This window comes from Pleurodeles waltl, chromosome 3_2, assembly GCF_031143425.1.
Source record: "Pleurodeles waltl isolate 20211129_DDA chromosome 3_2, aPleWal1.hap1.20221129, whole genome shotgun sequence".
Classification (NCBI taxonomy): Eukaryota; Metazoa; Chordata; class Amphibia; order Caudata; family Salamandridae; genus Pleurodeles; species Pleurodeles waltl.
The window spans coordinates 152,559,333-152,586,783 of NC_090441.1; the positions used below are offsets into that span (position 1 = coordinate 152,559,333).

Here is a 27,451-nt window from a genome sequence, read left to right on the forward strand (position 1 = left end):
ATAAAAATGCATAAATAAATAAATATATGTTATCTTTAGACCGCAATTGCTTTTTCTTGCTATCAACTGCTTCCATGCAGAATGTCATTGTGAAAGAGCGATAGGTTGTCACCAGCATGCACTCCCAGGGCCCATGCCCGCACTGGCGGTACAAATACCACTTTGCGTCACCCAGCGCATTGCCAGGAAACCGAAGCAGACGATGGCTATTTTGCGAGCCTGTGAGAAAACAATAAATTCCAAAGCTGTGACGCTTTCGTTGAGTCCCCCTCAACCAATCACAATGCAATTCATCGTCCCCACCCTCTACTGGTCCATTCATGGCCACCTTTGCAGCTATTTACCATGTACGACACAAGAGGAGGCAGTAAATAAGGGAAACCGTTAAACTAAAAGGCATAAAGGCACACCCATCGAAAAATCTGAACAAGGAAACAGTTGAAATTTAACGTTCAGTAATTCCTTTGCTGCCAATCACTGTTGTTATGTCAGTTTACAACATTTCGTTCGTTTTAGGTTGGGTGTGCTATTCTCAATCAGACGTGGCAGCCTCTCCTGCGCTCTGTGCGCAGACGCAGAATAATCCGTACAACATGGCGGCGCCTACAGTGGGCATGCGCAATGAACTCAGTGCGGCCCGACTCCCTTCTGTTCCATATCTTGTCAGTTTACCACTTGCCCCCACAGTCTGAAAAGTGATCGAAAATATAGCGTACCGGTTTGGGAACACACGGTCTGGCGCACGAGGTAGCCGTGAAACGTTAGTGTTGTTGTTTCGTACTGTACAACAAGGCTCTTTACACTTAGCGACAACCGCCATTCAACATGACAGCAGCCGTTGGGCGCCGTTTGATGACGTCACACACAGAAGGGCGACGGATACAGAACGACGTACTGTGGGTTGTATTAACTCTCTCATAGACGAACAGTTCGTGCTGTCCTGCTGCTCCGGTAGGTGTGCGTGTGGGACGGGGAGAAGGGAGTGCTTATGTGGACAGGCACCGCCAGTCACTCTGGCGCCTCCTGCTCGGTGGACCACGTGCAGGGCTCGCTGCAGTCATCAGGCCTCAGAATTAAACAACTAGACTGCTAACTTCTTGTTTTGGTCACAAGCTGAAAGCAGCAGGCCGCGCTGTGGATGCTATCTGGGAGACGCTCAGACTTCATGTACAGAAGCCAAGGGCAATTTAAGGGCTGTAGTCTGACTGATTATATTAATGTAGGAATCAGCCTTGATTCTTCAGAGGATCCTGTAGTTCCACTGCTGAAAAGCACTGATGGGTATCAGTTTCCCCCAAAATATCCTCGACTAAGACTACATATGCTCACCTGAGCCATATTTCGGATTATTTTTCATGCATACTGTGTTTTGACTTCTGAATAGTACATACCATGTCCTCAAGACCACGTTGTGCTACGCTGGCTTCAACAGATCGTTAGAACGAACGCCCCTTGCTGGATATTTCACTTTTCCCCACAGCTGTTTTGTTTTGCATCCTTGCATTTGTATATCCGTGGAAGCTTTTTAAAGGGTCCTAGTGACAATGCTGCATTTGTCTGTAAAATCACTGCGTGGATGACGTTACCTGTACTTCCAGTATGATGATCAGTGCACTGCAACTGCATGAATATAAACTGTGACTGTGCTCTTGGTTTTTATTCGGTTACATTCTAGGCCTCACCTTGCAGCTCATCATTTCGTGCGTTATACTGCCTTTCAAAGGTAGTAGAAAATGAATTGTTATATTGATTTTGTTTATTAGTTATTTAAAACAAAACGACACAATTCGCGATTTGTAAAATAACGCGCCCTAGAATCACGGGACTGATTTTAAATTTCTCCTGCTGGATAGGAAAGGGAGCAACATACTGTACTGCGATGTTACGTTACTTGAGCAGAGTTAGCAGTATACATCTTTTAAAAGTCTGGATTGAGGAACCGACCCTGAACAGTATATTATGGACAAACAGGGTTTGACGGTTGTGTTTGCTGAAACTATAATGTTGCATCTGAATCAAATACGTTTGGTTCTGCAGTTTTGACTCTTGTATTGGTGCTTTGAACGTGCTCCTTCCTACAAGAAGGTCTGTAGCCACACCCACCACACAGGTTAATAATAGTTAATAATACCTTTCTTGACTGCAGACAATTTCGATGTGTAGTCTGGTCGGCTGAATTACCACAGCTGAGACGGGGTGGACTTGAGGCATTTCATGTGCCCGATGGGTTAAGAGGTAGCTAATAACAATGGGATACATCGCCCTTACTGTGTGGAAGGCTCATCAGACAAGTTGGCATACACTTGCATTTCTTTCCTTTAATTACTATCCTCGTTCTTATGAACAGCTGGAGATAATTTATTAAATACTGGATAGATAATTATCAGAACAGTGAAGTAAACGTTATTGCAGTCACGTCTTTTTAAGTCTGGTACAGTATTGACCATAATCCTGCTCGTGACCTTGATTTTTGCATTTGACAGTGACAGTTGTTAAACTTGCTGAGCCATCCCGCTACCTATATTGATTTTGGTAAGGGTAACAACTGTAACCCAAGCTTATAGATATCTAACGGAGTGAGACTTTTGTGCAGTGCTGCACTTCTAAAGTACCAGGAGCTGGTTTGTCACTGTTGTAGTTACACTGTGACAGTCAAGAGCTGATTATATAATATACGGATAATTGATACATGCATGGCAGTGCACATCTAGAGGCCAAACATCGGGCATGATTACAAGGCTGCTGGTCGGACCGCTGCGACTGTGGCAGTCTTACCCCCACATTACAAGGTTGGGGGGCAGACCCTCCAATCTCCCGCCGTCCCCACCAGGATCCTGCTTCCAGTTAGGTTGACGGCGGTGCAGGTTGTAATCAGCCAGGACGGGGGTAAACTCAGCGCCGCCCTGCTGATTATAACCTTGTTCTCCACCAGCCTTTTCATGGCGGTCTGACCATGCTGCCACACCTTTCCCACTGAAAACCATGGTTTCCGCCTGTCAGCCCAGTGGGAAAGTATTAATGGGTCCGGCTCCGTCTGGAGTTTAGCAGACGGGTGTTTCCATCTGCCAAACTCCTATTCGACCCTTATATGTTTAAATTATTAGTCATTGCAGGTAGATTTATTTATTGTCCTTTCCCAACAAACTACCACTGCAGAGAAAGTGGTGCATTCAGGAGTTCTCACACTAGAGCCCACCACATGCCCAAGTCATCTTACAACTTTATAGCATTTGTGCGTCATGTCATATGCAGTTCCTCAAAAATTGGCGATTCACAAACAACTTTCAGCTCGTTAGGTGCCATGGGGCTGACTGATACGTATTTAAGGTGTCTACTGCAAAAACAACAAGGTGAAGGTAGAAATGCATGAATTAATCTCTGCCACTGGCTATCGCTCTGGGCACATTACAGATCGTTTCGTCCTCTGTGCCATTGTAGATTGACCCGCTGTGTGGTAATCTCTCTTGGTCCTGCTCAATAGGAGTAGTCCAGTCAGATCTGCCAGGGCAGGAGCCCTCCACATGGGAACACAAGCAACCACTGACATGTTTTGACCTACTTGGATCTCTTCTGTGGGGTGTAGCGTGTGCGCTTTAGCACAGTTAGCGCAGGTATAGGTTTGTCATGGGTGTTAAAAACAGGTGATAAGTTAAGAATGCTGTTTTGAATGTTTAATAGCACTGATTCAGAACCCTAGTTTTGACGGATGCTGGGTTGGTTACAGTCTGATAATACATGATTCCTTTCTCCTGTAGTTATCTGGGGGCTCATGAATATCAGGTTCTCAGTCCTATGACTTTTCTGTATTGTATGTCCCTTTACAGCATTTGATTACCTGTAAGATATGTGCTTTTGAGGAAAGTTCAGAGCCCTCTGTTGCTTGAAGACGAAGTCAAAACATAGTCTGCATTCTGAAGTGTAAGGTGGTGATCTTGGAGACCATGTCTCCTGGATGCTGTCTTAGCTTTTTTGTGTAGCAGAAGTCAGTTAGCAGAATTGGTATGCCATTAACAGATGTAGGTGACTATTCTGTTGGTAAAAAATAGAAGGCAATATATTTTAAATATTAGTAAGCAGTTCACCCTGAGCATATCACACCAGGTTAAACACCAAAATCTTCCAATGGGACCATCACTGTAAAATGAAATCATAGGTTTCATGTATAATGTGACCCATAACTAGTTCACCACACAGACACTTTATGTTAAAGGTACTGAATGATTCCTTTTAAGATTTTCACTCATGTTATCTAGTTGCCCCATTTATGCCTCAACCTGAAATTCTAGTAGTACCACACTTTTCCTCCCTATAACGTCTTTGTTTGTAATACTTAGGTACTGTACCTTAACAAGGTATGGAGGTAAGCAAGGATTCTGCTTCCTTTCCAGCACATTCCTAATAGCACTGGTTGGAATAAAAGCATGCGCAGTGAGCAGAGGAGTAGCAGTGTATATGCACTCAGACAGCCAGAGACCAAGAGGCAACGTGCAGCAGTATGGTACACAAGAGCCTCATAAGAGAGGAATTTGGGGCAAACCATGACAGTTTAAGTGCACATCAGTCTACGTACACTTTATGAAAAAACTCCTGATTTGGATTAGGCTTCAGCTATTATGATGGCTCTCAACTAAAAACTGGATAATACACAGTGTTTTTTTGTTGTGCCCGTATCTAGTTTTAGTGCAATTTTCAGTTAATATGAACATACTTCAGTATGCTGAAAAATGGAATACTGTGCGCACTTAATACGTTAATCAATGTGTAAGAAGTTTATGGTTACCCCTGAAACTGAATTTGTAGTTTTGGAATGCATACAACTGTATTACCACACTGCAGGTCTGTCTGGAAACCGTAGTGGGCGAAATAATCTGTAATGTGACCAGAGTGATAGCCAGTGGCATACATTAATTCACGCATTCCTTCCTTCACCTTGTTGTTTTTGAGGTAGATACCCTGCATAGAGGCAGCCAGCCCCTTGGCACATAAGTAGCTGGAATAAAAACATTTGTGAACGTGCAATATGGTGTTATGGTTCGAGTCCCGCTAAATTTTGTGTGGTCTCCAAGATCTATAGTTCGTGGTTTAAATAAAATATACGTGATGGATTTTTAGAAGATAAACTGCCTGTGGGTATTCAATCATAGCCTATTTTACGGGGGGGGGGGGTAAATTCATCAATTTCATAGGTGTTGCACAGACCACTTGTAACATTGCTGTGATAGTTTTCCACTTTATTGTGTGTGACTGCAGGTCCTCATCATGTATGTATTGCAAAACATTCATTGGTTGCCACTTCGCAGCACTGAAGCACAATGTTAAACACCTGTCAAGTAGCATTGTTGTGCTTTGTTTCTAGAAAGTTACAAGTGTTTCTCTTTGCTTCTGCCCAGGATTAGCGAAGACACGCCCCTGTTTATAGAGCACAGCAAAGGCATTCCCATGCTAGTTGATGTACTTATCTCAGTACCTACTTGGAAGAATGATTCCATTGTATCAGACTACAATAAGACCTCTATTGCTTGTGGTGTGCCTGTTAATAATGTGCTTGTCTACCTCTGGTGGAGGCGGATGAGAGTAAAAAGAACCCGTATTCTTGTTTGATTGAAAGTTGGAATTAGGGATTCTGCATTGCAATAAATCTGATTCAACACCCATAATACTGATGTTGACTGTCACAGTTGAACATACAGTGATTCCAGTATGGCAGTAGGCATTGCCAGCAGCATCTGTAACATGCGCAGGGCATACTGCGGGTACTGTAGAGTAGGGACATGCAGAGCTTTCTGTTTAACTTTAAAAGTACAGCACCTTTTTCGTTGTCAAAATATAGTTTTTGAAACTTTTTGTAGATAATCTATTTTGCTTGATAATTAGGACATGATTGACCTTTATATGCTCATTATCTAGTTCTCCATTTTGTATCTACATCCAGGGTTGGACTCAAGAGTTCAGACCAACATAATTACGAGGAAATGAAGAGACAGCTGGGAACAATTGACAGCATTTTTTGTAAAAGAGAAAGACTTGAAGATAACACTGCCACTGATGACAACAGTGATGATGTATCATCTGAGACCTGTGGGAAATTATGGCAGACAAGTATGGAAAAAAGTGGCATTGTATGTGAAAAGTCTGCACCTACTGTGGTTGATCTATCGATATCTTCAGTAGAGATCTATCAATCAAAAAATGTGACTGTGAATTCCCAGACAGCAGTTTCCTCCCCGTGGGATCCTTCAAGGCCAATCCCAAGAACTGAAGATGAACTTCAAAGATTAGTTCTCTATGGCCCACATCAGCCAATAGGGCCATTTTCTAGAAAAAAAATTGGTGAGAAACATAGAGGTTTTAGGGCTGAGTTCTACAAAGATTTTCCATGGGTTGAGTATTCTTTTGAGACTGAAAGCATGTATTGCTTTACATGTCGCATTTTTGGACAGAAAGTTAGCCACTGCCATGGGAAAATTGATCCTTCTTTTACAACTGCTGGATGTAAGAACTGGACAAATCCAACTAGAGCCCTAAGGAAGCATAGCACCTCTCTGCACCACCAGCGAGCCTTGCAGTTACATGAAGACTACAAGCGATCACCTAGGTTTTTGGCAAGTCTACTAGAAGCTGGCAAAACTAAACTAAATGAGGATAAAAACCAATGTCAGGAAAACCATGATGTAATGTTGCGCCTTTTTCGTGTTGTACAGATTTTAGGAAATCAAGGTATTCTGTTTGGGAGGAACGCTGAGACTTCTGATTCAGACTTCCATGGGATGTACTTGGAGTTGTGTGAACTGCTTGCGGAATTTGATGCAGTTCTGGCAAAGCACAAGACTGCCTCCTCTCATACGTATACCTCTGTAATGATCCAAAATGAGCTCATAAATGTAATGTTTGAAGTGATGTGTTATAAAATAAAGAAAGCACTGCAAGATGTGCAGTGGGTTAGTATTGTGGTGGAGGAGACTTCAGATTATTCCCATAACGAGCATGTTGTTGTACTTCTAAGATACTGCGATCCCTCCATGAAAGTCCACGAGACCCTGATATCCATCCAGGCGACTGAAGAACTTGATTCATGGTCTCTCATGACTATACTGAAAACAAGTCTTGCTGCAGTGGGTATCACAGAAAATGAAGTTGTAGCTCTCTGTTATGACAGTGTTACAGCAAAGAAAGGTGTGAACAAGGGAGTTCATGCTCTTGTGACTGAATGGTGCGGACGGGCTGTTCCATATGTGCATTACCATGCCCACTGTCTGAACCTTCTGCTAGTGGGCGCAATGAAATGTACAAGGGCGGCATTCTCTTTTTTTGGGCATCTTGAAAACTTGTATACGTTCATTGAGAGAAACTGTGCTCACCACAACGTTCTTGAAAACCTTATGAAAGCAGTTTGTGTACTTAAACCACTGTCCGATGCACGATGGCCATGTAGAGCGGAGGCAGTCAATGCTATTGCAAGCAATATCCAGGCCCTCGGGAGTGCTCTTAAAGAAATTGAGGACAGAACATTTTGTAGCAAGACTGCCGTTCAAGCAGCAAGTTTGTCCGAAGCGCTGCAGTCTTTCAATTTTCTCTTCTGGTTAACAATGCTACTTCCTGTTCTAAATGCCATTAACAAAGCGAGCAAAGAGCTACAGAGGGCCAGGGAGGATCTCCTTTGCGTCTGCCACGCAGTATCCATGCTCAAAACCGTTCTCCACGATATGAGGGATGGATATGATTCTTTGTTCTCAAGCCTGGCACAGCAGTGTGATACAGCTGGAATCTCAATGGTGCAGAATGGAACAGTTGGCTTTGGGAATCCTGGTAATGAAAACTTCTATTCAAACATGAAGGAACGTATGCGGGAGGATTACAATGAGGTGCTCAATAATACACTGTCGGAGCTCGATGATCGATTTTCACCAGAAGTTCTCTTTCTTTTGGAAGCCTTCGCACAAGTGCTACTGAAGCGACGTGCTTCAGATCCAAAGATCCGACTTGTCGCATCATTTTGTAATGTTTCTCAGTGTGACCTAGCTAACGAAATCGTGTTATTGAGGAATGATAATCTGTTCAATGAAGAAAGTTACAGTTCAATTGATGAACTTCTTGTATGCTTGAAAAAACCCACAGATGCAATGTACACTGTCTTCAGAAAAGTATTAGGTGTGTTCCTCACTTTACCCATCACCGGTACCAGTGTTGGACAATCCTGTTCTAAGCTTGCACAAGTGAGAACAAAGCTGCATTCCACAAAGTATCATGATCGACTGGATGCCTTGCTTATGATGGCCGTGGAGCAAAATTTGTGCAAGTCAATAAACTTAAATCAGTGTGTTGAGGTTTTCAAGATGAAACATGGCAATTCCGTGCATGTTTAGGTGTTACAGAGGCTGATGATGGGAAGAGGTAATGAAAGGAGGGAGTCGCAGAAAGAGAAGAAGAGCGAGCACTTAGCATGCAAGTGAAATGAAGAAGTCTGAAAATGAGGACAAATGGGATGGAAGAGTGGACTGGGAGCAAAAAAGGTGGAGCAATGTGAAGTTAATGAATGGAAAACAAAATGGATACATCAGAGGGACATCTGGCATTAAGGTGTATGTAGAGAGACCCTCCTATCCTATAGAGTCAGATGGCCCGAGAAGGCAGAAGGGGAGACACCTGACGCTGGGAAGAGTAAACCTTTTCTGCACGGAAAGGAGGAGCTAGCATTTCCCATTAGTACATGCGCTCTCATTCTCTTTTGGGCCATTGTTTTGATGGTGCATGTCCATTGGTTTCTAATGATCACAAATTTGGTTGCAGTGAAATCATTCTTCTGTGATTAGAGAGGGGTAGTGTTTGACACAAACACCACCTCTGCTCCATCTTTAAACATCCAAACCCATTTCTTCTTTACTGATACACTTTGAAAATGTGCCTTAAAAAAGCTATATCCTGACCCCTTTAAAAAAAAGGAACAACTTAAAGGGGTTGTGCTCAGGCAATAAGTAGTGGGTTCCCAAACTGCCCATAAGATTATTTTCCTCTGTGGCACTTGCCTTTGTCTCAGACACTTGTAATCGACCTGTTTTAAGATCTTTTTGCCCCATATTTCAGTGTTGCTTCTGTTTTAAATGGTTGAGAAACACCCATGCATAGATAGCCACCTCATCTTTTCCTGCTGTATGAGATACTATGTTTGTAGCCAGCTTTGTGCTTCATGTGTGCTTTTGCCAGTGTGGTGTAGTGTGTGAATTGTTGCATTCGTTGGCTTTGTTTACTCCCTGCTATCACGTGGTGTGCAACTGTGTGACTGGCATGGCACAATCATGCACAGGGATGGAGTGGTGCACCAGTGAGGATTCACTATTGCAGGACTAGGATGGGCAGTGCTGTATTAAAACATATGTGATAAAATACAGAACCAGACCAGTAGTCGGATCACCTGTTGGGGCAGCAGTGAATGGCGTGTATGTTGGGCAGCAGTAATGCCTGTTGATGTAGTATATTTTGTGGAAATTGTACTGCGTTGACACCCTAAAATCACATATTATGTTGCCACACCTTCTGATTTCATGCCCTGTTTGTTGGCTGATATGGATTTCGAGGTAGTTTTAGGTGTTTTGTCTCATGAAAATTGTTGTGCATGTTCAGTGGTCTCCCGGGTTCCGATGGTGCTATTATTTTATTATTATATGTTCATCATCTGGGATTGTTGATCAGACCAGCCAGGTCCAGGTATACATAGGGGTACGTTCAGTTGAAAGCAGGGAGCTCTTAGAATTGACATGCATTGTATAGTGTGTTGAGTGGGGCAAGTGACATAGGTGCCTGTCAGTGGTCCCATCCTGCATCTTTCCTTGAGGTGAGCTGGTCCCTTGTTCCATGGGACGTTGTGGTGAAGCACCAGTTTGCTCTGCCTCATCAATATGAACATGTTTAGGACGTTGTGTATTGAATTGTCTGGCTTATGTGCATAGCCCAACTGCTCCTCCACTCCGCCATGTGTATTCATCAAACATGAAAGATCTTCAGTCTGATTCCACCTAGCAGAATCTTATAACCACTGACTAGGAGGGGAACAAATCTGATCCCCAAGGAACCATGCATTCTTGTGACACATCAGCAAGCGACAGGCAATATTTAGTATAGAGCAGCTTCTCTCTGATGGTTCCTGAAACCTATTCCACACCATGATCTGGGAAGTCAATGACTGCTTTCAGATCACTGGTGTACATATATTGACCTGCAGAAATTGGTACCTGTCCCCTCTAAGAGTTCTGTGCAGTAAACTGGTTCCCCAAGATCATTCTGCATTTCTGCAGACCAGTTTGGTGATTAAGAACCTTTACTTGTTGACTCTTCCTTCCAAAGTCATGCCTCTCTCTTTCCTTGTTCAGTAACATGCATTATGGGTAATATGGGTAACCTCTATTTCCTGGTTCAGTAACATGGATATTAAAGCTGATAGTTGCATCTCTGGTGACTGGATAGCTGTTTGTGTCTCACTCATTCAAAGCCAAGACTGGAAATAATTTGTACAAACCAACAGAAGCCACCTGACCGTAGACTCTTTAATATATTTGCCAGTGATGGTATTCTTTAAACAGGTGCGTCTACAGCTGTTAAATTGGAGCAGGACTGGTACAGCCCTGATGGACATGAGGATGAAGTTTCAGATCATAGATTAAAAAATGAAACGGCCTTGTGTTTTAAAAAAAATACTTTTTGGCACTTCATTTCCCATATAATACGTGTACCAAGAGCCACCAGAGATGGCGAGCTTGTCAGCCAGATAGGTGACTACTGTTTGTGATAGCTTTGTGGATGATGGAGCTGGTTTTGAGGAATATATGGGCATAAAATGAAGCCAGTGACGTTATCTCGGCTGGTGGAGGTGTGGTTTACTTCCTCAGTCATTTAGTGCAATGTGCTGCGATGTGTAGAATGCCCTTAAGAGCAGGTAGTGTGGAATTGTAGAGGGCATTGCCACCATCCAGACAGAAGAGTACAGGGATGCAATTTTGAAGTCTCTTGCTGGGTGGAATGGTTTCATGCTCTATAGTAGCGACAAATGGTACCAAGCTCTGTCTGTTTTTATCCAATGCCAAATGAGAGTGACTTTGCATTGGGTGAAATTGGTATTCAAATGTGTACTTGTTCATGTCGTTGAGACTAAGGCCCTCATTAGGAGTTTGGCGGCCGTAAAAGGCCTGTCAGGGTGGCCGCCTTCCCGCTGGCCCTATTATGGCCACCCATTGGCCCAGCAGGAAACACACAACAACAATGACGCCAGCTCATAATAGAGCCAGCGGCAATGCTGTTGTGTGTCTGGTGCACCAGCACCCGTTGCGCAAATTACGATCTTCAAAGCACAGCAGACAGTGATTTGCGTGACAGTGCTGGCCAGGGGCCTCCCCTGCACTGCCCATGCGATATGCATTGGCAGTGCAGGGGCACCCCGCCTCCGCCAGCATTTACTTACATGGTGAAACCGACATGCTAATTCCAGCAGAGAGAGGGGTCATAATCCCCAGGGCAGCGCTGCCCTGGCGGATTGGGACCGCCAGGCCTTCGAAATGTAGCAGTGCCGGTGGCACGACCGTGGTGCTTTCGCCACGGTTGTACTGTCGCGCCCGCTTTGGCGGTCGTGAACCTGGCAGTCTGGTGACCTCCAGGGTCATAATGAGGCCTTAGATGTTGCTTGTTTTGGTGCGGTTAAGCTTTAGGTCGGTGCTGGGCATCAGGAGAGGATGAGGATACAAGTAATGTTTGAGTAGTTCAGTGTCCATTGCAGAAGGGACTTTCAAACATAGACTTGTGTCGTCAAAGTGTTGGTTAAATTTGATATTGTTATTGGTGAGTAGAGTCCCATGGCTGCATGTATACGTTGAAGATCACTAGGAACATGATGAAAACCTGGGGGACTCTGCAGGTGATTGGGACCAAAAGGTGCTTGTGTGAACAAACTGGAGTTTGCTGGGTTGATAGTAGGAGACCCAGTGAAGGACTTTGCCAGAGTGTCACTTAATAATCAAGTCTTGACCAGTACAAAATGGCTAGTGTAGAGCAGTAAATTTAGCAGCTACTCTGCTAAAGGGAGAGAATTTGAGTGTTGCAGAGCATTTCCCTCTGTAGTACTTTTGGAGCAATATTTAAGGATTTGGACATTGGAAAATGTTAATAAATTAAATGCGCAAAAAAAGGGTGTCTTCGACCATCACACTGAGGTTATGAGCTTGTAAAATGTTTTGTATTTTAAGAGTTCTAAAATGTCTTTGAAACATTAATGTTTATAGAAGAGAAGCCCTTGATCTAAAAGAAGGGCCACTGGAATTATGTGACTGTTGAGCACCAAATTATGCAACAAAGTGACTGAGTTATGCAGCAAGAAAAGACAAATTATGGATAATGCGGAACATTTTTTGATAGTATTGCTTCTTTTGCAATTGTAACTCATATTGATACTATCTGAGCAAAGATTTCACCTCATTCGTACCAGTTTAACAACCAAATACCGAAATAAGCAATTGAAATATGATCTGTTAACCTTTGCAAAGGGCCTTCCACTGAATGCGGACATATGGCCGGCAGATTAATTATGTGGCAAATGCTGCAAATCCTTAAGTATGCCACAAAAAGCAGCGGCTGCAAAATTGCATGATTCCAGCAGCCTTTCTAAAAGAGAACTAGCAATCAAGTGTCTCTGTTAAATAATACAGTATTTTACACAAACCAATGTACACATGTAAATAACAATAAACATAGTATACTTTTGTATTTTATGTACATAATGTATAATACTTGAGTAAATAAAGTTCTTGAATAAAAAATTGCCGATGTTCTCTTTAATTGTGAAAAATATTGATGAAAGTTATAACTTTTAGGGTTTAAATATTTTCTTCTATTGTCAAATTCCCTAATTGGCATTCCTAACAAGATCCAAGCAATTGCACATCTTCTGCAGTGACGTGGCTCAGTATAAATTGCCATTAGACTGTCAAATAGTTTTAAAGCACTAGTTGAGTATTTGAGTAGAAGGGAGGGGAAATTTCCTGGGCAAGGGTACTAATGTCAAGCATGAAGAGGGGTTAACGCTCAATTGAATCCACCACACCCTTCACTGATCGCACCAAGTGGTTCGTTCTGTGGGACTTTGGCCTTTCACTTATTAAAATAAAACCCATTCAGTACAACTGGATCACAAAGGCAATTTAATTATTTCCACCTGCTCTGTTTTATCCTTCTGTTTTTGTTTTGCTCTGCTCTTTCTGGTATAAAAAGCTTTTTACATCTTCCCCTATGAGCATTTTTGTAACTAACCCTTGGCTTTGCAGTTACTAGGTAGTGTCGATTCGTGTCCCAAATGACTCCCTAGTGCCTTTCAAAACTTTTATTTGAAATTTATGAATATTCGTCATATGCCACTCAAAATAATTCTTGAGTGCTTGAAGCACTCATCCTTTAAATCTGGCCAAAAGACAGCTTTAGCTGTAGCCAGGCTCATGTTTTTTAAAAATGAATATACATTTTAATACATATATTTAGAGAAGGGCTTTGTTAAAACCTCTATTATTTGTTAGTTTCAGTGAAAATCAGTGAGTCAGATTATTTGGACTACACATTTAGTGTGGTAGTGGGTGTTTTTTTTTTTTATTAGGCTCTGTGACTGTTACATTGACTGAGGGTATTTTGTCTGTGCACTTCAAAGTAGCATTTACCATGCTTTTTGCCTGCAGCACTCAAAGCTTATTTTTTGTTTTTGCTATTGTGTTTTGGGGTAATTGTATTTGTCTTTGGATGCAGTGATGGAACTTGATTACATCATTTCATCCGTTGTGCAGAAGAGAATATTAACCACGCTTAGCTGTGGTGCCTTTTAACCCTTTCCAAAAGAATTACACAAGTTAAACATAATTTTAAGAAGGTAACATCTGATGCACAAACGTGAATATTTTTCCATTTGTAGTATATTTTCATTAAATAGCATGTCCTACGTAATGGGTTCCTATAGGTATGAAACTTAGCATTATATAATCCCAAAACATTGTTATTTTTCTTACTCCTGGAAAGTATATTTTTCCCCTACTTAAGGTGAGGCTTGCTAGCAAATAGGAAGGCGAGACAGGGAGAGCGCACCCCAAAACATTTCACTCAAGGTGGAGGAAGAGCGCTTGTGCTGACAAGACAGCTGTCAAATGATCCCCAAATAGAGCTAGGAAAATATATTTGAGACTTTTCACTACTACCTTGGCATGTGTAAATGATGAGATGCTGGAACTCTCGTTTGGAGACTACAAATCCAAGCATGCCTGCAGTGAGATGTCGGAGGTGCAGGGGCACCCCCTTTATTCATCAAGCTCTTAAAAGCGTCAACGAACTCTAGCAGCAGGGGACGCTGGAACTGTTGTGTAGGCACTACAAATTCTAGGTTGCCTGGAGTGAGGGGGTGGCGGTGTGGGCCTCTCTCTTGAATCACTAAGCACTTGAAAGCTCCAAAAAACACCGCAGTGCGGGCCCGCCTGGGTGAAGAGCAGACCCATCATTGCCAGAAGAAACAGGTCTGGGCCCCCCTTTGGACTTTATTGTGAGAGTGACTGGGTATTAATTTGGTATTACTTTTATTTTTTTGCGAATCCTTGTTACCTATAGTATACATACTTTTAACTCTGTCCTGGGTTGTGGTGTTTGTGGTGCTAAAATTGAACCTGAATCCATGTTCTGTTGTGTGCTTATGGTTTTTGTGGGTTACTTTATGCTCACTTGAATTATTGTTTTTGTGAGCAGAAGTTGGACTCTTATTATGGGTAAATGAAAGGCTACCAATGGCCTACTAGGTAATATTGGAGCTAAGAAAGACCACAGACATGAAACTGAGAACTGAAGGTTGAGCGTGACTGATGACTTAATTGAATATGTAGGGTCTCCACCCATCCCTAATCGAAACAAAATCAGCCCCATAGTTCTTTATAAGAAACACAGGCAGTTATTTAGGAGAGATAAGCAGACAGTACCACGGGTCAGACGCGCTGCAGTCTTTTCCCATCACAATGCACCTGCCCCTAAAAGTCAACCACTCAATCTACTGGTTGCCACTTGTGCTAACCAAGCACGTGTGATTCCTAATGTTATGTCATAACAGATTTTTACCTCTGACTTTTTCCAGTGATGGACCTAGCGAGCTCCCCAACAAGGCAGGCTCTTTGCTTGTAATTGCTACACAAACCTGCAGCACCATGGCTCAGTGCAAGGAGGCGGCACTGGTGAAAGTTATTAAAGGGCTGATTGCTCTGAAATCATAGATAGCCTAGGAATGTCTACAAATGCTTGTCCATCACTGACAAAGGTTACTCATTCTTTGGGTTTGGGGGAAAACACAAATATGATGTTCTTCAATGGAGGGGGGTGTTTTGCCTGCGTGGACTCGACAAACAAGTAAAGGGAGGACAACGTTTCTGAGAACACGGCTAATGGCACCGAGCAGTCTCCTGTAGCTTGTAATTCTAATCCCCCACCATTATACATGCACAGGCATGTAGGCAATTATGGTCGTTCCACTAATACATCTATTGTTAGGGCTATCGGCAGAAGGGATATTAGATCCAGAGCACAAATATCTAATTACACTACTGACAAACAGTATCCTTGTGTAGTTTCTGGTCACAGTGTTTATATGGCACATGTTCCTAAACTTGAATCTCATTCATAGGAGGACCAGAACTCATTAAAAAATAAGTCTGTGCACTGGACTAGAAATTCTAAGCAGTGCCTCTATGTGATTAGAGCTGATCTGTGTTGGGTTGGCCATCCTCGTCGCCAATGTAGGAATAGTCGCAATACGGTGAGTCTTCATTAACTTCTTTATTCAGTAACACGTAGCCAAAGCGGCACCGACCGCTAGCTATGAATCCCGACCGCCACTGCCACCCCAACATCCCACCTCTGCTCCCCAAACCCCTTTCTACATTCCACATTCCAACCCACGATGCCACAGTTGAATGCTGCTCCTCGCCTGGAAATCCATTTCACTATAAAATTGATTTGAGTTGATGACTACATGACTGTGGGATTAGAAGCGCTGGACCAATGAACCCTCACCAGTCAAGGAACTGAAATTGAATATAAATGTTCTGCACCTTGTTCGTTGGGCAATACAGAATGGCAGAATAGGCCTGTGGTTAATTTGCATTCTTGTAACCCTTGCTCGGGAAACTGTCTGATCTGACAAACTTAGATTGACTCGCAGATGAGTCCGAAACCAGCTCCACCAGTAGATAATTTGCACGACACACCCTGCTTGTAGCATGATTCAGCTAATGCCGTCAGTGCACGGTTGGTTCATTTTACGCATTCTTCCCTGGTTGTGCTCTCTTTGGAGAATACTTTTTTTTTTTTTTTTTTTTTTTTTTTTTAGCAATCTGGGGTCTTAAATCTGGGAAGGACTCAGGGCCTCATAAAATTCTTTGTGATCAAGATAGATCTGAAACAGTGAAGTGGGTTCCTTACATTAATTTACTTACTAATGCTATATTGTTAGGAGCAGATATTCCTGAGTCTTCGGTGCAGAAATTATCCCTGTGCACAAAAAAGTAGCAAAGACCACCCAGGCAATTTCTGGTCAATCCATCTGCTGGATAATTAGTCAAACATCTTTTGCAAACGTGCTAGGTTATATTTAGGACTTGATTACAGAACAACACCTGATTTCAGAACTTTAAGCAGGATTTAGAGCACAGTAGATCAGGTGTTTAAGTTCATTCAACATGATACACTGGAAATAAGTGTTTCTTAGGAGGGAACTTCTTTAAAGCTCCTTTATTGCTCTGAGAGCAGCTTTTGACATTGTTTCCTTTAGTAAACTTTGGGAAATGCTACACTGTCAAACAATTTCTAAGTGTTCTTATTTATCTTCACAGCAGTAATCTTGCACCAGTAAGATGGGGAAGGAATGCAGAGCCAACTGAGTGCATGGGTGTTGAGAGAGATGTCGGGCAGTGGTGTGGCTTTGCTCTAACTTTGTTTACAATTTACATTAATAATGTTTTTAAAATTTTAATTAAATGTGAAAATGATGCCTCTAAATTGAGAGGTTGTGGAATGGATGCTAATGACACCATGCTAATTTCCAGAACCCCACTGGGTCTAAAAACCATGCTTAATGAATTTGCAATTTTTTGTAATCAGTGTGGTCGTGAAATAAATGTTGCTAAAACCAAGTGTATGACGTTTGATCCCCATAGATCTTTTAGAGGTGAGTTTTATTAAATGGAATTGTTGTAGATAAAGTAAAAAACTTGATTATCTGGCGGTGAGGATAACCAATTACTTCAGCTGGGTCCTGCACATTAGCAAAAATCATGTGTCTGACACATACAACCTCTGCTTTGCTTTACTCGAGGTGTTTAAATCCTGTATATCTAGATCTGTTTTACCCATGTTACAAATTTGTTGTGCTCAGTGTTTCGGGGCAGCACTGTACGTCGCTGGGATATGGCGATGTGGCAATATCTTAGAGCTAGCTGTAGCTGAAACCAAGTTTTTTAGATTATATTTTAGCCTTCCCTCTATCGCTTCTGTGTAACCACTTTTTTAGATTTAGGCATGAACTGAGAAAATAATATTGTGTTTAGACCATTAATGTACTGGATACGTATATGAGCAACAGATAGACTCGAGCCATATAGGAATGCTCTAGAGGAATTGTTGGTACTGGATAGAGCCTGTGCTCCTCGACTACTTTTTTGTGAAATCTTGGCTCCATCAACAGAGCTTGTATGAAATATGGGTTTCTCTAGAGACCATTATCAAAAGTTCATCAAAATTACTTCGAAGTAAGTTTTGGATGTTTATGGGAACTAGTTGTATTACACTTTCCAGGCTCAATGGTTTAATTAATCGTTTTGTTGATCATAAATAGGCCCCCCCTTCTTAGAAGATTAGATAACTAAAGTCTCTTGTAAACTGCCTTCTGTAACACCTAAATCTACGTTATGCCCTGTGTGTCTGTCATCAGATGAAATGGAAGAGCATTTTTTTATTCTTCTGTATAGTCTTTGCACACCCAAAAAGGAAGTGAATAGTTTCTGTCTGCCGCTCTCTGGGACTGAGATTCCTTCAGGAAACTCAATGTATTTTTAGAAGTGAGACTAATGACCTGATTATTTATGTACTTTCTAGTTTTTATATATTATGCATGGATCATTAGGACGTGTCATGTTTTACATAGTTGAAGTTATTTAGATATTCATTTTTTATGGTGTTAACACCTATTTTAATGATTAATTCATCCTGATATATTGCAAAGATGTATCTTAGTTCTTTTAATCTGTGTTCATGTGGGTAACTGTGATGATTTCTGTGGTGTTTAATTGTTGTAAGGGATGTTTTTCCTGAAATAAACAGATTCTGATGATGACAATGAAGGTGAGACTTGATTTTTAGGTCAACACTTGCCAGACAGCTAAGCTGTCTGGTTGCTAAAGACTTACTGGGACATTCTAAAAGTTGACCTGAGAATGCATAGCACCCATTGCTTACCATTTGCTTTGTGGTTTGTAACTCGGATTTGCTTGTTTTCTAGTTGCTGGCTTTATTTGGTTTAGGCTGTCCAACATGTCTTTGTCCCTCCTGGGGAGCATAGCCACCAGAGCTTGCTTTCTGTAAACAGGCCTTTAAATCGTATTCTTATCTTGTCCCATTTGCTGTGCATTGAAAGACAGAGATCAAATGTCAGACTTCGTCTTCCAAGGGAGCTTGGTGTTTACGTTTCTTTCTCTGACTTCAAAGTGAGAGGATTTATCTGACAAAATGGGGTGAGAAAGAAAAGGCTTTTTTTCTAGAACACAACAAAACTTAAATGTCTGTAAATCAACTGTGCAGATATTTCCACACATTATTATTTATGTGATCTATAGTTTTATCAGTAAAACTGTATGTGTGTACTCCGCTCCACTCTATGCCACGCCACAACACTTTACTCCTCTCCATGACACTTTACTCTTCTCCATGACACTTTACTCTACACCACTTTACTCCACTCTGTGCTATGCCACTCTACTCTACTCTGCTCTATGGCACTTTACTCCACTCTACGCCACTCAGGTGTATCCCCCTCCACGACACTCTACTCCACTCTGTGCCGCTCCACAACACTCTACTTCACTCGCCAACACTCTACTCCGCGGCGTTCCGCTATACTACACTCCATGGCATTCTACACCACTCTCACCATACTCGGTGCCACACCACAGCACACTGTCACTCCACTCAACAGCCTCTATGCCACTCCACTCTATTGTCCCTCCTCACGCCTTCTGCCTACCCCCACCACTCTACTCCATGATTCGCCACTCTATTCCACTCTGTACCACTCTCCTCTACACCAGTAACTTTTAGCCATTCTTAACAGCAACCATTCTGGTGTACAACATTGACAAAACACATAGGCAAAAGCAATAGTTCTTGCATAAGCGTGACCTACTGGCTCTGCCTGTGCTTGACACTTCCATTGAGTACATGTGAGTGCTGAATTTGTGCTTGTTGTTTTCAGTGTGGAGCACCAGCACTTATTTTTGAGGGCCGGCACTTATTTTTCCGCCTCAAGCATTTACTGCGAGCAAAAAACACATTGGTAAGACAAAGGAAGAGAAAACGAAAAAGCATCACTAAGGGAGAAAGCAGAACGCTGCAAGAGTGAACTGAAGGGGCAGGGAGTGGCTGTAAATGGATTGAAGAGGCCCGAGATGGCTTTAGGATTATGCTGCCTTAGTATTCTGTCGTCGCACATTTAATTTCAGTAGCCGTGTGTTTAAGAGGGGGGCTTTGGGCACCAGCACCTTTTTATTTACAAATTAAGCACTGATATGTGTTAAAGATCATGCTGTGTGTTTGAAGTTAAGGCAGATTCCATGCACGGACGTTACTGCTGGTGCACAGACGCAGTCTTGCAAGATTCGTTACTGTGATTGTGCTGCAGCTCAATTTGTTTTTCTAGCTTGAATAATAACAGCCTATTAAAGGATCTTCTGAGTGGGATCTAACTGAATTACAAAGATACATCAGTCAACCTTCAAATGCATGAAATCAGCTCAGTACAGCACTTGTAGTGCATCTTACACGTGTTGATGTCTGGATGGTGACCAGACTAGTATGGAAATGTGCAGATACTTGAATTGTATTGCACACAGTGTGTGGCAAGCAGGGGTCATTGAGCCAGACATGAGACTGTTAAGGACTACTTGCAATTTGTTTAAAACCTTTTCCTATTTTATGAATCCTAACATGGTTAGGAGCTGGACATTTTTTCTTTCCATTGGTATATGCACATTTAAAGCAAGAAATCTGGAAGAATAAAAAGGCTGTTTCATGCACATAAGCCACTATGGAGTAGTTTAGGTGTGGTATGCGTATGTACTATCCCTTACTATTGGTTGCATCTGTTAGGACATTATACAGCGGAAGTAAAAGCACAATATGCAGATTTTATATATAAAAGGGTTGCTTTCCATTCAGACACTTTTCAGTTAATTCATTATTCTGTGTGTAGGTGCCTAGGTCCAGTATAGTTCCTTTTCCCTTCCACTACACACACACTTATATACACAGGCACCGAGTGAAAACTCATGAAATAACACACATTTTCAATGCAACGGGGTCTCGCATTTGCTCGAGTTAGAGCTATTAGCATTGTAAAGAAAAAAAAACGCAGCGCGATCGCACTATGTAAAATGCAGCGCGATCACGCTGTGTGGAAAATAAACAGATAAAGTAGTCTGGACCCCAGGCTGAAAACATCGAGCCTCGTATGTTTTTAGTAGTTTACTGGTGCTGTGCAGGTGGGCTAAACACCGGAAAAGGCATGAGGTATGCATGCCTTTCACAAATGAAAGCAACCAGATTTTAAAAGGCAAGCCCACGAACCAATGTAAGTGAATGATGTGACCTGGGCGTGGTTTGAAGCCCAAAGAGAGAATCAGAATGGACCGAGCGCTTTGCGCTCGCCCATAAAAACGTAGATGGCTGTGCTAGTTCTTAAATGTTACCATCTATTGTTGTGTACATAGTAATACAATTTCATAAAGATAAAATGAATGTATATAATAGGGAAAAATTAGAGCATTTTCGTTTTAAATAGCGGGCGGCTTCCATTAGGTTTCTTGAATTGCACTCGAAAACAAGTGTTTCAGCGGTATACTCTTTGCTTTGAAACCAGTGTTTTCAATCATTTGCTGTTACTATTCTTGAGCTTGTGAAGCTGAAATATGTATAATTTCTGCCATGTACTAAGTTACTTGTGTGCCATCAACATCTGATGTTATGCGTTGTCCAATAAATACAATTTTTACACTTAATACAAAGATAATTAGTCTAGACCAATTGGCTTTGCCAATGCTTGTTTATTTTGGTAGTACATGACCTCTAACATCGTATCCTGTACCCTAATTTGCAAATCAAATCTAATGGATTTTAACAACATCAATTATTCTTTTTTTCTACAACTCTGAGGCCCTTAGACCGTGTGAAAAAACTGGGAGGCCAATACCTGAAGAAAGTGTTGTACATCCAACAGCGTCCACTTTATGAATGTGCCTGTACTACAAGGCGTATCAGCATTGCTTGCTTGTGTTTTTTCTCTGTAGGCTACTTCCACAACTATGTTGGAAGCGGTACCTGCTTCGCCCTCAATCTCCTTGAGTTTAACTTCAACTCTGACACCCATCTATTTAGATTCAGTTTTTTAGGGTAGAGTGCAAAGCGCTCCGATCCTGCTGTAATCTCTCTTTGGGCTTCTAACCACACCCATGTTACGTCAGCCACTTTGATTGGTTCGTGGGCTTGCCTTTTAAAATCGGCTTGCTTTCATTACTGAAAGGCAAGCATACGTCATGCCTTTTCCGGTGTTTAGCCCTCGTCGAGCGCACCGACCAACTACTGGAAACGTCCGAGGCTCTGTGCTTTCCTTACGGTTTCTGGACTACTTTTTCTCTTTATTTCGCAGCGCGATGGCACTGGGTTTTACACAGAGCGGTCATGCTTAATTTTTTCCCCAATTAATGTGGCAAGCAAAGTATGGTTAGGAGTTTACAACGCTGATAGCTCTAACTCGACGAAATGCGAGACACGTTGATTTGTAAATGCTTGTCTTCCTTCTGTTTAGACAACTTCTGAGGGCTTTCTTTGACGCTCTCCACAGTGACATTTTAAATCTGCAGATAAATCTGTGAAAGCGAGTCAAAATATTTTCACGTTTCAGTTGGAAAAGAAGATAAAATATCTGGGAAAAATCATTAAAATAATCATTAACATTTGCTGAACTCGTGCCAAAAATATTGAGTAAAGTACTTGAAAGTGCACGCACTCCTGACACAAACTAAAGGAAGTAATGCACCCCCCCTCCTTCATATCTTTCTTCAGCCATAATTTGTTCTTATGTCAGTATCCGGGCCCCCCTTGCACATGCAATCTACCTCTGCAAGTCTTCAGCGATGATTGTGTGTATTGTTTTAGGGTGTCTGAACCCTCGCAACTCCCTTCAGGACTTCCTGCGTGTTCACCTTGCAGTGCAAACATGCTTGATGCATTCAGTAATGGTGGATGGAAGACATTGCGTCACTATGTGATGTGGGTTGGGGAAATTCATTTCAAAGGCTTTTTACGCAGGTGTCCACTGCTCAGCCCAGACAATTGGTTATAGCTGAATACCTGTTTTTGTTGCTGTGTTGCTAGTCTGTTTATAGTTCTCACTGCAGCTTCGCTTACTTGATCAGTGATTCGTCCTTCCTTTCCTGTGTCCCAACAGACTTTCTCTCAGCTTGGAAATTCATGCAGGGATATAAAATCTTTGGATAATATAAAAAAATTGAAAATGTACACATTACCCAAAATATACAGAGAACTAATAAGTATGTATTACTAGTGTGTGTGTGTGTATGTATGTATGTATATATAATCTATATCTATATAAATATGTATTTTACCTATTGACGGTCGCCACTAGGTAGTTATAGTTAGGACCAATTTTCCATAGGAAGAGTGTTTTTTGTTTTGCCTATAACTTAGGTGCTGTTTGGCGAATCTTCATGAAATTTTCAAAACTTATACTTTGCTAAGTTCAGCTTCTCTCTTGAAAGTTTTGGGATGATCCATCAAGCTGGGGCCGAGAAAAAGGTGGGAGGGAAACACATTTCCTCTATTTATTTTTCCACTGGACCTTTAGACATGCCTATAGCCTGAACCTGTGAACGGAAATAAACCAAATTTGGCACAAAGCTAGATTCTGTTCCACAGATTGTGCTTTTTTTGTGGTTTGGTGCAAATCCGTTAAGTAGTTTTGGAATAATTTGAGGCCAAAAAATATAGATATCTAGGGATGCGGATCCAGCTGTCACCGTGCTGATATCTGATTGGCTGCCACCACTTCAACAAGGAAGTGTTGGCAGCCATCTTGGGACTCTGCTGAAGCAGAGACCAAAAAAAAAGTAAAAAATAAAGAAAAGGGGCCAGGGTACAAACAACCTGACCCCTAAGCTCTTTTGGTAGGGTCTCAAATGGGCGGGACCCACCCTCCCTCCAGGCTCAAAAGCATTTTTGTGTTGATTTTACAAACTGAGTTGTGGTGGATCTATGGATCGTTTTTTTTTTTTTTTAAATGAAGAGCGATCTCCAGCGCTTCGTTACTGTAATGCCCCCTGGTGGGCCAAGTCCCAGGGGCTTTGGTGTAAAAATGTGGGAGAGGGCTCCTGACCCCCTTCTGCTCCCCAGGGACCTCAACCCCCGGGGGCTTATCATTTATATGCGGGGGCGCGTGCCCCCGTCTGCCTCTGGGACCACCACCTCCCCAGTGCTTTTGTTAACAAAGCGGGAGGGCGTGTGCCCCCTCACCAGCTGCCCCAGGGACCTCCACCTCCCCGGGGCATTGTAGAAATAATGTGCGCCGGGCACGTGCAACCTCCGCTCAACATAGGTGAAGGCTGTGCACTGTGTAAGGTTGTGTGCGGCAGTGGTTGGATTAACGTATAGTAATGAACATTACTATGTGTTTTTAAAAAAAATAAAGAGAAATTCGCTGAAGACAAACCAAGGTTACAGGAACGTTAGAGTTAGGGAATATTTACCCTAAGGCAGTGGACTTCAAACTTTATGTGGCGCCTCCCCCCAGTAGGGGGAAGTCATCTGACCCCCCCTCTGAATTTTTCTCAATTATTTTGTTAAGTTGGCAATGTTTAAATATGTCTAGATTTTTTAAACATTGCAGTTAAGTTCTGTCATCTTTTTAAAAACACAATCAAACACATGTTAGACAGACATACTATTCAGGTCAGGCTGGTCTTACCCGGGTATTCACAGTGTGATTATTTGAAGTGGGGGTGGGGGTTTTAAAGAGTATTTGGAGTCCCTTCCCTTTTGACACATACTCCATGCTACGATATAAATGACAAAAGATGTTAGTAATGGCCCATTACAGAGCGATTTACTGCCGCTCATTTTTTCCCACTTCAAACAAAGCCCTGTTATCAGCATAATGGTTCTTTTGGCAAGAGCTTGGCAACCCCCCACCCCCGGATCAGTTGAGGCCCCCCCTAGGGGAACCCACCCCCCAGTTTGAAGACCGCTGCCATAAAGGTAACTATAACTCGTACCCTCGCAATGCACTGCTAATTACCCACAATCGGCAGGGGCACGAGTTAGAGTTGCCGTAGGGCACGAGTTAGAGTTGCCGTAGGGCACGAGTTAGAGTTGCCGTAGGGCACGAGTTAGAGTTGCCGTAGGGCACGAGTTAGAGTTGCCTTAGGACACGAGTTAGAGTTGCCTTAGGACACGAGTTAGAGTTGCCTTAGGACACGAGTTAGAGTTGCCTTAGGACACGAGTTATAGTTACTTGAGATAATACTAACTATGACTGTTCAATTTCTATGGTTTTGTACATTTAAAATGTGAGCCTCACTATAATGTCCCTGTTACCTTTCGTTTTTTCAGTGAATATATAATTTAATTTTGTCGTAAGCTGTCTGTCTTTTATTTGCTAAGTCCACATCTATCAGGCAGCATCACGTCTCCAGATCACGAAGATGCTAAAAAACTAGTCTTATCAGGCAAAACCTCTGAAGGGATCCCCCTAGGCCTCTTGATCTGACAGCTTGAGAACCATATTCAAATCACTCTTATGCCTCTTGCCAAACAAATGACCACCTCTTTCTTGATTGATGTGCTGCTATGTTGAACTTAGTTCATAAATATTGATAGATACGTGTCCAGCCACTCGTAGTAAAATGTGCTACTGTCTAATTTATATAAGCTGCGCCATCCATGTTGTTTTGATTGCCCTCTTCTTGAATTCACTGAACAAAAGTGGTAATTACTTCCCAGAGTCCACAACATGTTTTTTTCAAGGCAGAACAGTTTTTCCCGTGGCACAGTGTCTAGTACTCGCTTACTTTAAGTGACTGCTGCGCCTATTCACTTTCACACTTCTTACCTGCTCAGCTGTTTGAACATCGTTGCACACACATGGCACCTGCGCTTCAGCAGGTATATGCCCATGAGTGTTGACCTATTCTACATACCTTATGAACGGTTGTATGATGAAGCCACGCATGCCTTAACAACGCGGTTGGAACCACAACCGCTTTGTTTCCACATGCCTTAACCACACATGCCTTTACAACAAATTTTCATTGTAAAAGCATGACTAGTAAAGCCATGTGTGGAACGTCAAGCAAAATGCCATGTGTGGTTCTATCATACCACCCCCACCTGCCCTGAGGCCCAAAACTACCTCCACCCCTAATACCTAAACTACACCGACCCCCACCCCCCACTCGCCCTAAAACAAAAAAAAACCTACCCCAACCATCGGCCCTATAAACTAAAGTACCCCGACCCCCACCCACCCTAAATCTAAAAAAATAAAAAAAATAAAAATAAAAAAAAAACTATACTGACCCCCCCCTCCGTACCCCATAAAAGTAAACTACCGTGACAACCCTCACCCGCCCTGAGCCCTAAAAAATAAATAAAAATTACCCAATCCCCACCCCTAAAAACTAAACCGCCCTGACACACCCCACCCGCTCTGAGCCCTAAAACCTTCCCCCCAATAAGTAAACTACCCCAACTCCCCCACCGACCCTAAGCCCTAAAAAAAAAAAACTATCCTGATCCACCCCTTCCCCCAGCACCTAAAAACGAAAGCACCCTGACACCCCCCCACCCACCCTAAGCCCTAAATCCACCCTCACCGCTAAAAACTACCGACCCAACCCACCCCAACCCCACTTATCTCACTGCGTCCTCTCCTGATCCTTCCTCCTCTAGTTCTCCTCTCTCCCTTCCTTAAACCTTCCCCCACCCCTTTAAGAATAAACTCTCCCGCCCCCACCCTAAATGAAAAAATATACCCACACAAGCTCCACTCCTACCCCTGAAAAACAAAAATAGCGCAACCCCCCACCCTTAAAAAAAAAAAAAAAATTGCCAGCCCCCCACCCACCCCAATCCCTTAATCCACCCCACTTCACCGCCCCAGCCCCACTTGCCTCACTGCGTCCTCTCCCGAACAAAGCATGGCTTTATCTGTGCCTTAAACCAGGCTGGAGTCATCAATACTGAGAATTATTTTCCCATTTCTGAAAGGGAGCATCCTTCAAAAGGATCACTCTAAATAAAAGGGTAAGAATGCTACTAATTATGAGAGTGGCCCAATCCCCAAGTCTGAATACTATGAACCATTTGCCCATTAGAGAAAATGTATTTCCAAACCACCAGTAACTCAACACCATTGATTTCAGGAAGTAAACAGGGCTCAGCTTTTAATGTAATACTTTTTCAAATAGGTAAGAGAATTAATGAAAGTTATGGCATTAATTCAAGTTGTTGGTAACAAAGATGATGAAATGGAAACATCAGGTTCTTCTCTGAGCCTTATGCATACATTAACTCTAAATATGCCAGTGCATCTGCATAGATCAAAGCAAATACAGCGAGTAACTGCTATAGATTGCAAATTTCACTACATCTGTTAAAAATTATACTAATTAAAGTATTGGGTCCTTATTAACTAAAAGAGGGGTGTGCAATATCCTAGTTCCCAATGCCATTAGTCAATTTGATTTTTTTCCGTAATATTTTTCCAGATGCAGACATGATGTTCTGAACTGGCAAAATATACTGAAATTATTATCTGTTTTTGATGACGTGAAGTGTTACTTTCGGGGATTTATGTAGATGAGAATGTAAAGCGAACCCAATTTCCTCACTAGAAATTACACCTACAAGGGGGGGATGCATGAGACTGTAAAAACGATCTAGTGTAGGGGAAATTGTTTCTCAGGTTAAGAAATCATGCAAAAAAACAGGAGAAACTAACATCTGGACTGGAATGTGTCACATTTACCATCAGCTTTGCCTTGTGACAATTTGAAAGATGATTTGTGCAATGAAATATCAACTGCAACAGAAGTTATCTTCCTGACAGCAGAAGTAGCAAAAG

General features: G+C 42.3%; 1 protein-coding gene across 2 annotated transcripts in view; it reads left to right on the forward strand.

Annotated features, from left to right (window-relative positions):
• Nucleotides 1–330: 330 nt before the first annotated feature.
• Nucleotides 331–27,451, forward strand: part of METTL16 (methyltransferase 16, RNA N6-adenosine) — a 248,706-nt gene continuing 221,585 nt past the window's right edge. The window contains exons 1-2 of one of the 2 annotated variants that reach the window (XM_069227019.1): nucleotides 331–951; nucleotides 5,933–12,771. In XM_069227019.1, the coding sequence (XP_069083120.1) occupies nucleotides 5,973–8,363 (2,391 nt within the window). In that variant the 5' untranslated portion in view covers nucleotides 331–951; nucleotides 5,933–5,972 and the 3' untranslated portion in view covers nucleotides 8,364–12,771. Of the gene's footprint in view, nucleotides 952–5,932; nucleotides 12,772–27,451 lie in introns of those variants that run through there. The other variant, XM_069227020.1, reaches the window with a different exon arrangement.